Source organism: Charadrius vociferus, unplaced genomic scaffold (genome assembly GCF_000708025.1).
Source record: "Charadrius vociferus isolate BGI_N301 unplaced genomic scaffold, ASM70802v2 scaffold167, whole genome shotgun sequence".
Lineage (NCBI taxonomy): Eukaryota > Metazoa > Chordata > Aves > Charadriiformes > Charadriidae > Charadrius > Charadrius vociferus.
In genome coordinates this window covers 2,108,854-2,120,902 of record NW_009649460.1, presented here as the reverse complement: position 1 = coordinate 2,120,902, position 12,049 = coordinate 2,108,854, and the positions used below count along the sequence as shown (strand labels likewise).

The window sequence follows — 12,049 nt, the reverse complement described above, 5'->3', positions numbered from 1 at the left end:
AGTGATATTTTTTTTTTTTAACTCACAAGTGTTGTATCATTTAGTGTCTGTTAGAGACTGCTGAAGTCCAGGTGGCTATACAGAGAATTTCAAGTATTTTTTGATGACTGTATCTTAACCCAAATAAAGGAAGGTGGTGTTGCCTTTATAATATTTTTGTGACTTCTGAACGTTTGGACATGCTTTGTGTCATGCAGCAACAGGGCAGGTGGGCCAAGCCTTCAGATTTGATGGGAAAAAATAAATAAATCCTGACTATTATTAGTATGGAGGATGGAAATAAACAAACATGTCCTTTGTAGTTCTAGGACAGAAAATACTCTTACATCCTGTAGTTGTCTGAGCTTGAGGTTTTATTTTGTTGATCAATAATTAACATCTTTGTACTTAGAGTGATGGCACAAGTTTATTATCGTTCTACCAAGAGGTCTTGCAGTGCTAGTACATAATAGTGCATAGTGCTCTCCTGAGGAATGATTTGTTGCAGTAGCAAGTTCTTGAGACTGAACTGTTTTTATAAAGTTGTCTCTGAATCCTTCTTATTTTCTTCCAAGTTTATGGGTTTTGTGAGTAAGCAGTACTGCATGTGTATTTGAATATCCAAGTAGAACACCGTATGTTTTAGTTTGCATAAAAGCCGCAAGCAAGTCTTCTAGATAATCTTCAGTTAAGAACCGTAGAAGGTTATGTGATGGTATAAGTGATACGGTAAGAGTTGAATATGGAGTGGTTTTTTTGTTTGTCTCTTGATTGGTAGATCTGTTCTGCAGAGGGGAGAATGGTGGTCTGCTGAGGTTGTTTTTGAGTAGAGAGAGTGGCTGCAATTTGTGTATTCTCCAACCGAGTTGGGCAAAGCATTGTCTGTCATTTTTTTTTAGAGCTGGACTCCTTGTTTTCTCCCTAGCAACTATTCTCAAGTGTTTACCCATCATTCCTCTTTCTTTGTCTCCAACAGACAGTAGTGGGAACTGAGGCACTGTAAGTACAGAGGCCGTACTCGTATATCCTACAGTATTGAATAATGGAAACATTTCTTACTCTGTTCCTTATACCCTCTTTACCTCTAGGAAGCTTCTCTTAATTACGAGTGGAAGTGGGGGTTTCCCTGATGGACCAAGCACATATCCAGATACCTTCCTTTCATCTCGTTGTAAACATCAGCTAGGGTAGGAGCTAGTGTTACAGACCTAGAGGTACTACATTAAGTAACTTTTGGGTAACAGGCTACTCAGCGTACATCACTTAATTGCAATTGAAGTAGGAATGAAAAAGACAGGACAGTCTTTTACAGGGCTTAGCTAGGATAGGTTTATTCAAAGAGCATGCTTTTGGAGGTCATGGTCTTCCCTTCATGGTCATGGAGGGAAGTAGGTCTTGTTGAGACCAAAGTCTGATACTGAAAGTTCACCATTTTGTGGGTTTATTGTAGTGTGTTTGGCTTAGGTGGTTTGCTTTTGTGGATGCTGAGTTTGCATATATTGGTTTACTTCATAGTAGTGAAACTTAAATTTGGATATCACAGTTGAGTAAGAAATAAATGATGTAACCAAGAAAGATCACTGAAGTTACTGTGTATGATCTACTTGACAGCCTACTATATCCTGAAATTGCCTAAGTTCAGCTGAGATTTATACCCAAAATTCTGGCCGTTTTACAAGATGGGAAGTGATATGATTGAAGGGAACTTGAAAGGAGTGTCTGCTTGTACTGTTTTCACATGGGTTTATTTTTCTTATGTGCAAACCATTAGGATCAGTAATGCTTGGAGTAGGGAATCCAGATAAGGAAAATTCAGGGATGTAAAACTAGCTTTAAGTGTGGTCACATCTTGCATCTGTTAAGTTCTGTAAAGCTAGTAGTGCAAGTGTATTGAGTAATACAAAGCTGTCAGACAGCCTGCTTAGGGTAGTATCTAGTTAAGACACCACATTACACTAGGCACCGAACCAGCGATCACACAGGGAGGGTGCATTTGCATGTTTGTTTACAGGCATCTACTTAGAACTGGGTATGAGAGAGATGCTCAGCAGAAGCCTGGCATTAAGCTCTTCTTCCCCCTTCCCCCAAACCTCACACCTTTCCTTGTATTATTCAAAAAGCAGTATTGAAGCTGAATATTATACAAACCAGAACTACTTTATAAAGTACATTTTATTTAAAAAAAGACCCAAAACAAACAGAGTGACTGAAAAAGACAGCTCCAAAAAAGGGTTTATTTGGATGTGAAATAAGCTTAGGGTGAAGATTTCTAACCTTTTCCATAGCAAAGAATAATAATCTGATAATTCTTGGAATAGTCCGCTATTTGTAGAAGTGACATAAAAATGGAATAAAAGCATAGGAGAGGTTTAAGAGAAAACTTGATCTTGGCCTGTAGTCTTCAGGTAATCAGAGGCAGAAGGAAATATTTGTTGCCGTGTGTATCATTCATAGGCAAAGGGAGTGGCAAGAAAGAACTTTTGACTAATTTGGGGAACAGTATATTCAGTGGATAGCTTCATCAAACTGAACAAGAATAATACATTCAGTGAGAAAAGAAAGCTAAATAGAAGGTAAAATAATAATTTCACAGGTCTTTATTTCCTGCCCACACCCCCTGCCCCTTCCCCGAAATTAGCTTTGTCATTGTTTGAATTTTGACTCTATAATTAATAATGGAAGGAGCAGGTCCAGGTCGTGTGTGTTTAAGCCTGGTTTTGGTTTTGGAGGCACAGACATTAAATGTGATTTGTATTCCTTGTATTTTCACATGGAATCGAGATATTTTTTTCTTACACGTTGCATTTAAGGAAGGACAGCAAATCCATTTGAACAGTTGGAATATAGTTTACTTTTTCATCTTTTTAAAATTTTTCATTAATTTGTGTGCATCAAATAGTTGTATGAATTTATTCAGGAAGGGGTTTACTCCCATTTAAAAGAGGAAAAAAAAAAAAGAATGAATGCTCAACGTTACTTTTTTTAATGCGGTATTTGTGTATGTGTTTGCTTTAAATTTAAGGTTAATATTTTTTATAAATGTTTACTCACCTAACGCTTAAAACATTCCTGCAGTTACTATAGGGTATTGAAGGCGAGCTCATTGTTTATTAATAAAACCCTTTGCAGTGTTCATGTATTGCTGTCCAATCTTTGCAGGTGCTGAAGAGAAAATTTTGGAAGAGTTTAAAGAAACACACAATGCCGACTCTCCAGATTTTCAGCTCCAGGCAATGATCCAGGCTGCTGGCAAGCTAGTACTGATTGACAAGCTGCTGCCAAAACTGAAGGCTGGTGGCCACAGGGTGCTTATCTTTTCCCAGATGGTGCGCTGCTTGGACATACTGGAAGACTACCTCATTCAAAGACGGTGAGAGCAACAATATAATACAATTCTAAATAAACTATGCTTTCCTCAGTGGCCACAGTATTTAACCTGTGAGTAATCCATATTGAAAAGGGGTGAAATGCGAACACTTCACAGTATTTTCTGTAGTGATCTGACTAAAGGGAAAAGCATACCTGTATGTTGCAAGCACTGAGATTTTTCTTTGGGGTGAGTACAAAATGACCTCACATGGAGAGCTTTAAACCTCTTAGTTTACTACTCAGTTAAATGTTTTGGTGGCTCTAGAGTTTTTTAGCTTAAGCCCGAATGTTTATTTTATTCCTTGGAGTGAAAGTCTGTTCTTTACCAAAAGGTGCAAAGCAGGAGACAAAGTAGTAGTATGTCTTCCCCTGATGAAACTAGTGGATACAGGAACAGTCACTCAGTTTGTTGTGATTCCTTTGACCCTATAGTAGCATATTTCCCCCCACCTTTTTTTTTAATTGCATATTGTTACAAAGAAACAATGCATTGCAGTAAAGTTCTCCTTATATTGCATCTTTATTTCAGGTACCCATATGAGCGAATTGATGGCCGAGTAAGAGGCAACTTGCGTCAGGCAGCTATTGACAGGTTTTCAAGACCTGATTCTGATAGGTTTGTTTTCCTGCTGTGTACAAGGGCAGGAGGTTTGGGCATTAATCTTACTGCTGCTGATACCTGCATCATTTTTGATTCAGACTGGAACCCCCAAAATGACCTCCAGGTAATATTACAAGAGATGATTTTATTGAAATTTTTTCTTCGCCTTTTTGCTGTGAAATTTTCTTCATCTCAAAACAAATCATCTGTTGTCCCTCTCTTAAAAACATAAAGACTATTATTTATGTTGAAAGCAATAACTTTTAAAGCAAGTTCTCTGTATTTTTTTTTTTTCCTGTTGTGACCTGCAACTCAGTATCTATCTCTGTTTCATTAGGCTCAAGCACGATGTCACAGAATAGGACAGAGCAAATCAGTGAAAATTTACAGGTTGATTACAAGGAACTCCTATGAAAGGGAAATGTTTGACAAAGCTAGTTTGAAGCTTGGTCTTGATAAGGCTGTGCTACAATCCATGAGCGGAAGAGAAAATGCTACAAATGGGGTGAGAATTAATATATTAAGGTGCATGATCAACAAATGCTATGCGTGTGTAACACTTTTCTTCTTGTTAGCATTTTAGCTGGAGAACAGTGGTTTTCAGATGGAGTATGGCATGTATTTTAAAGTAGGGTTAATTAAGGGCAAGGCTACATGAACTGGCTCAGCCTATCTAATGGCTCACGTATTGCCAAAAGCGGGCAGGTGGAGTCACGTTCCCTCAATCCTCCTCCATTGTCATCGTTCCACCCTTTACATTATGTTGATCCTGGCACTTTTTGGAGTTCTAGTCAGCTTTTTCTGGTGTAGCCTTTTTGCTCTGGACTTTTTTTTGCTTTAGCTATTTGTCAGGTTAGTAAGTTAAATCTGCTCCCAGGAGGAGTTTAGCAGTCATCAGAGCCAAGGTAAAGGGATTCAGTGACAATGAATTATTAAATTGTTTAAACCACTCATATAACTTCACTCTAAGAATTTTGCTGTTCATATTCTTTTAAAGGTGACTTCAGCATGAATATTTAATTGACCGACACCACATTATCTTAGAGTTTCAGTTCTCAAAATGCGAAATAAGAAGACAGTCAGTCTGATTATGCTGTCAGATGTACACACTGGCTGATGTCAAAAAAAAAAAAACCCAACACCCAAACCCTCTCTTACATATTACAGGTGCAACAGCTTTCTAAGAAAGAAATAGAAGATCTTCTTCGAAAGGGGGCATATGGTGCTCTGATGGATGAGGAAGATGAAGGGTCTAAGTTTTGTGAAGAGGATATTGATCAGATTCTCTTAAGGCGAACACACACAATTACTATTGAATCTGAAGGAAAAGGCTCAACATTTGCGAAGGTGTGCATTGACATTCAGAGGAAAACTAGTAAAACGTGACCAGAATAGATGGAAGTAGTATTAAATTGCTTTCTGTGTTAATCCAGTTTTTCAATGTGCTTGTCTCAGGTATCTTCCTCACAAATGTTAGGATATCTGTATTTCCAGTCATGATAGCTTCCAGACTTACCTTTTTTCTTTCTTGTAACTACCACTTTATACGTCCTAAGTATTGTAGTTACCAGTGAAAATAGATATTCTTTGTAGCATGCAGTTAAGATACCAATGCATATGTTTTCACATTTACTAGGCTAGTTTTGTTGCATCTGGGAACAGGACAGACATTTCCTTGGATGACCCTAATTTTTGGCAGAAGTGGGCAAAGAAAGCTGAGCTGGATATTGATGCTTTAAATGGAAGGGTAAGAGTTTTATGACAGTTCCTAGTACAATTAAATTGAAGATTTTCCCTCCTCCTAAATTTCTATATTTTCACTTTCATTTTAGAATAACCTAGTTATTGATACACCAAGAGTAAGAAAGCAAACCAGACTCTACAGTGCAGTGAAAGAAGATGAATTGATGGAGTTTTCAGACCTGGAAAGTGATTCTGAGGAAAAGCCTAGCACAAAGCCCCGTAGGCCTCAGGACAAATCACAGGGTTACGCAAGAAGTGAATGTTTCAGGGTGGAGAAGAACTTACTGGTTTATGGGTAAGGATATTAAGGAGATTAAATATACTGATTGTGATTAAAGAACTGAAAAAATGGAAATGATACATAGTAAATAACTCATCCTTTTCTTGATACATTCACATAATCTCTTTCTGTGTAACCTTTACCTCATTACACTGTATACATGCCAGTGAGATTTTAAGTCGCTATATATGTAAGTTGCTTATATATGTGTTATTTAAGTTAAAGTCTCACAGATGGCTGTGAGCTCACTGGTTAGATACGTAGTTTTCTGATGATGGAATATTTGTTTCTGGTTTCTCTTAGCGTGTAAAGAATTCCTGAGCTATTGAGGTTTAATTTCTTTTCTAAATGTTGTGGAGAATAACAATGTGTATTTGTAAAGAACAATGTGGTTGTGAAATCAGAAGTCAATATAGAGGTTTTCAACATAGATTCTGGTATTTGGCACCACTTAAATTCAGCTATTTGATACTTTATATTTTTCCCCATTGAATTTACCAATTTGAATTTTACCTCTTTGCAAGCAAGTAGCTATGTTTGGCTGCTAACACAGTGGGCTTCAGAATGACTGTATTTTGGGGAAGTTGCGTACAACAATTGCTAATAATGGATTTCATGATCAAAATAAGAATTGATTCCCCAAATCCCTTGATTGTAGGACTTGGTTGAATTTCCTATTTGTAGCTTACTGGGACCATTAGTTAAACATATGTACTTTGTTATTTTGAGTGTAGTTCAATTGCAGCTTTACGAGCAGTGAACTTATTGCCTGTTCTGTAAAATAAACATTCTTAACTCTTTGGTGCTGGAGGTTGGATTCCCTGATGTAACCTGCAAATGCAAAATGCATTAGCACTAATACAGGAGGTCCCAGCTTGCTTGGTACCAGGACTTAAATTGAAAGTCACAAATTAAAATACCAGTGCCCTGGCTGTTGTATTGAACATATTTTTCTTTTAGCTGGGGTCGGTGGACTGATATCCTCTCACATGGGCGCTATAAACGTCAGCTAACGGAACAAGATGTGGAAACCATCTGCCGGACTATCCTGGTATATTGTCTTAATCATTACAAAGGGGATGAAAATATCAAAAGTTTCATCTGGGATCTGATCACTCCAACTGCAGATGGGCAAACTCGAGCTCTGGTTAATCATTCCGGTATGTCTACCACAATCAAATAATGATGCTAGTAAATAGGAAAGAATTGCTTCAGTCATGCTATGTATTTAGTTTAAACTATAGCCATTCTGACATGTTGTAGGATCTTGTCAGATTTTATGAGTAAGGTGGGCTTTGACTTGGTCTGTACTTAAAGGGGAAGTCTCCCTTAGACACTTTGTAGGATGCAGTGCTCTTTTCCTTTAAATCAGTTTTGTACAAATATTCTAGCATAATTTTTAAGTGGCACCTACTGCTGGAGTTAATCTCTTTCAAATTGCTGTAAATCAGAAAGCTTGTTTCCTTATGGCTATTCAGATTTATGAGAGTTTTTACAAGAAATATTTATATAACACCATTTTCTGGCTAACGCTCTGAATTTTTGAAATCTTCACACCCAAATTTGCATGAAAGTTTTGGTTGATTTTGTTATTTGCAATTTTCTGTACTGAATTATGTTGCTGTTCAGTTTTAGTGGTTGTGTTGCTCACAAAGGAATTAATACAGCAGTGATACTTAGCTTTACATGTGTGTTTGTAATGCAGTTTGGGGTGAGAATTTTTCCTTTTCAGATTGTATAAGAAATATTGGGGTTTTATGTAGGTCTGTCTGCGCCAGTGCCCAGAGGGAGGAAAGGCAAGAAAGTAAAAGCCCAGAGTTCACAGCCAATGCTGCAAGATGCTGATTGGCTCACAACCTGTAATCCAGATGTATTATTTCAGGAAGACAGCTATAGGAAACATCTCAAACATCACTGTAATAAGTAAGTATTAATAAATATTTCATTTAGAGGTTTTTTACAAAATTATTTTGGTAAGTCCACAACTTCTTTTGGATATTTTTAATAGAACACAGGACCATTTAATAGGATGTAAAGGCCATTATTACTTTTTAGTTTGGGGATAATCATCTTAACAGATATCTGGATACTTCTGTAAGCTCTTTATGACTGATCAGTGCTTAAAACACAGTTCTGAAGAAAATTGTTTTCAACTTACTAAATAAGAGTGGAATCAGATGAAGTTTTTTTTTTTTTACCATATAAAGGAAAGACTGTATCCCTACACTGTCGTCTTTTCTTGACAATTGGCTATCTTTAAAAAACAAAAGCTGTTTGTTTCCTACCCTTCTTGCAGGGTCTCTCAGGCCGATGTGTTTGAGTTCTGTTCCTTAGCTGTCCAGTTCTCTGTTTCCAGAGTTTCACGTAGTAGTTCACCTATACGTGCCTGTATCTCTTTTCTTCGTTCTTTTTCTCCCTTCCTCTTTTGCTCTCCACATCATACAGAATGTTTCTTATTTTCCTCTTTTGTTTGAGATAACATTCTCACCGAGCTGTCTTACCTGAATTGGTGCCCTGATTTGATTTCTGCGATCTAAACAGGCTACTAAACTGAAAGCCTTTGGGGATAAAGATCATTGTGTTTTGATTTGGATGTTACGTTGTTTTATTGTTGCGTGAATGTCTCTTAAGAGCCTCTCTCACATTCTTTCAGCTTCTGTTTTGTAATATCTTAGTTATTTTTGTGTCAGCTTCTGTCCACATTGTCCTGGTTCTCCGTCTCAGTTTTGCTTACTGTAGTCTTCATTTATAGACTAAAACTAACTCTTGTCCCCAAAATATCTTGGTTTGGGGTTGAGTTTTGGGGGGTGTGTGGTTTTTTTGTTTTTAAAATTATGCTCTTCATTGTATATATACACTATACAGATACAATGCAGTGTTACTGAAAGGTTGGTTTTACTTTGTGTTTTAAATATATATTGTGTCTTATTAATACTATTTATTGGAAAGAAATTATTGATTTGAAAAGTACCTGTGGCCTGTCAATAGGGGGTGTGATGTGAAGGAGGAAAGGCGTTTAAGGGGTCTGTTAGCTCATTCCCAGACACTAACCGAGCTTAATTCTCGGCTGATGAAAACAGACCCTTACAGAATTACCGTCAGCAAGTGCACATCCAAATAAACTGCTTTCTGATTTTTTTCTAAACTGTTACTCAGATCTGTTATTATATTTTACTTGCTCTTAAAGTAATTAAATTCTTTCCTGTAACATTATTTTAATCTCTCAGGTAACATGTCCTCATTACTTGTTATATCAGTTTGCAGATCAGAGTTAAACTCACTGTAAAATATTGCTCCTGCAGTAATACAGTAGAACAATTACAAGGATAGGAAAGACTGATAAATCACTGTACAAGAATGTTTTCAGTTGCTATCTTTTTCCTTTGCTTCCACCAGGACTAAGTGAGTTGTAGAAGCAATGTGTTTAGCCCAGGTAAACTCAAACAGAGGTGGAAGCCACTTAATAGTCTGAGTGATTTCATTCAGAAGGTAGCAGTAGCAAAGCTTCTTAAGAACTGGTGTCCTGTCCTTATGTAACATGTATGCTGTTTTAATGGAAAGGACTCCTGAAAGGTGCAAAGATCCTCTGTTTTTTTATGGTTGATTTTGTTCTCTTTCCTACTCCTCTTCTTTGGCTTGATGTAACAGCTGTTATTGCTTAATACTAAGATGATAGAGACTCTCAACAGCTTATTTACATAGCCACACAAGGAGCAGGGACACCTTACTGGTCCCAGCTATCATGCATACAAAAAGAAGCATGTCTGATATGTTTTGCATTGCAGACATGACCTTCATTCAAATCCCTGCTCTTCCAAGGTTTGCTGGAATAACACGTGTAAAACCGGGTATTGCTCTGGTTGCATCAGATCTCTAATGAGGAGCTCTCAAAACTGGTGGTGGTCTAAATTTTTCATGCAAGTGGGTGATCAGATTACTGCCTCCCAGGTCACCCTAGCAGTTCCAGGAGCAGCAGCAATTCAACAGTTGCCGTGATGGATTTGGGTACAGTGAGAGGGCAGGCTGAATAATCTCCGGTTTAGCTGGTACTGATTTTACTTCATGAACTAGGCAGCAGGGGGTGCCCTGAATTGGGCAAACATAGGGGAGTAGGATTATTTTCAGGTAGATACTTTTTCTGCAGAGGTGACCTCATTCCTAGTCTCCTTGAAAAGCCAGAGTCTGCCATTCTCTCTCCTGCCAGCTTCAAGTGTGACCACAACACCTGACAGCACTTCCCAAAACTACTGTAGTATGGCAGAGATAGGAAAAACAAACATGGGCCATGAAGATTTTTCACTTCCTTGTAGCACTTAGGTCATGCACAAGTAAAATTAAATAGCAGTTTGAACTATAAAGAGTAAAAATAGTTAATATCTCCCAAGGGAAATGAGGGATATTTTTTTTTTTTTTTCCCCCCTCCCCAATTCTCGGAAGCAAAAAGTTGTATAATCTGAAAAACCTGACATTCCATATTGAGGGTTTATTGTAAGGTAGTAAAACCAGATTTTATATCTCGTTTATTCCTACAACTTCTGATGTGCTTCCAAAAATGGTATTAAGGCAGCAGCTGAGGAAATTTTATGAGATAATGAAGCAGAACAGTTACTGAAAGCCATCTGCTCAGTTGTTTACAAACTTGCTTCAATACTTCAGAGGCAGTGGTAGAGTACGTGTCTAAACTTCACAAGCTGCACTAGGTAGAACTAAATGAAATGCGCCGGGGCCGGGCTGAGCTGGGTCCCTCTCTGTGCAGTGTAAGCGGTTGCCAGGCAGGCCTGTTGGAAGCCAGCAGAAAGCACCACACAGAGGTGATTATGTGCCACCATCTGTCACGCTTCAAGCCTACCATACAGCATGGCTAATCAGCCTTGGCAGGATGATGGATGAACAGCAGCAGCTGCCAAAAGCCACTGTTGGCAAACAGTCCTGAAGTTAAGAACTTTTTCCCCCCTCTGCCTTCCTCTCCAGGGTCCTGCTGCGTGTCCGCATGCTCTACTATCTACGACAAGAAGTTATAGGGGACCAAGCAGACAAGATCTTAGAGGGTGCTGACTCAAGGTTAGTGCAAGTGCAGGTTTATTTTTTGCTTTATGACGCTGGCTTTTATAAAGTACACGTGTTATAGTAATGTAGCATTTAAAGGTTGTCACACTTTCTCTCTTAAACGTGTATTCTCAAGTAGCCTTCTTATTTTACCCAGCGCAGTGTGTAATTTTCTTGGGGGAGGAAATGATGTGGGAAATGAGGTGGATTTTTGGTTTTGTTAATAATGGACTATTCTATCTCAATTTAAAAAGTGAGAAAAAATATACCGAGACCTTAAATGAATCATATTTGGGTAACCATTGGCATTCCACTCCCAAAATAGCCTAATAATTTTTTGTTGCGGTTTTTTTTTGGTTGTGTGTTGTTTCTTTTTTTAACCATCCTAATTATTTTCCAAGGTATTTCAGTTTCCACGTTGGGTTTTGTATTCTGTCCCCTCCCCCCTAAATTCATATTTGTTTTGTTTTTTTTAAAACATCTTTGCCCAGTAATACCTTTGAGAATGTATTTAATGCTATCTTCGCAGTGAAATAGATGTATGGATACCTGAGCCATTCCATGCTGAAGTTCCTGCAGACTGGTGGGATAAGGAGGCGGATAAATCCCTTTTAATTGGAGTATTCAAACACGGTAAGTGATGTCTCACTCTGAACAAAACTCAGTTGTAAAGCTTTCTGTGTGTAGGACTGTTCAGTCATAATATTAACAAGTATTGTTCCAAAGAACTGTTGGCTTGTATCTCCCTTTTTTCCTTGCCTGCATTAAAAACCTAATATGAGCTGTAAATATCAGATGCTGTTTTTAAATGTTTGCAGAACATTTGAGAAGAAAACATTACTTTCTTGGCTGTAAATAAAACAAAACCATATTTGTTTAAATAATAGCCAAATAGTAAGATAGATCTCCATAAACTTTGCTTCCAGCACTGCTTCACTTGCTAACTCTGCCAACCAGTGTCAAAGTGGACGGTGGGCTTAACCTCTGCTATTAATCTGTACAAGTGCCTCCTGGGCTTTGTTCCAAGCAAT

The 12,049-nt window shown here is 37.9% G+C and overlaps 1 protein-coding gene across 1 annotated transcript in view; it reads left to right on the top strand.

Annotated features, from left to right (window-relative positions):
• CHD7 (chromodomain helicase DNA binding protein 7) overlaps positions 1-12,049 on the top strand; it is a 96,483-nt gene that overhangs the window by 73,150 nt on the left and 11,284 nt on the right. The window contains exons 16-25 of the mRNA XM_009889786.1: positions 3,139-3,349; positions 3,878-4,073; positions 4,287-4,454; positions 5,117-5,296; positions 5,586-5,696; positions 5,782-5,987; positions 6,933-7,132; positions 7,736-7,895; positions 10,944-11,033; positions 11,548-11,651. Coding sequence (XP_009888088.1) covers positions 3,139-3,349; positions 3,878-4,073; positions 4,287-4,454; positions 5,117-5,296; positions 5,586-5,696; positions 5,782-5,987; positions 6,933-7,132; positions 7,736-7,895; positions 10,944-11,033; positions 11,548-11,651 — 1,626 coding nt within the window. The remainder of the gene's footprint in view (positions 1-3,138; positions 3,350-3,877; positions 4,074-4,286; positions 4,455-5,116; positions 5,297-5,585; positions 5,697-5,781; positions 5,988-6,932; positions 7,133-7,735; positions 7,896-10,943; positions 11,034-11,547; positions 11,652-12,049) is intronic.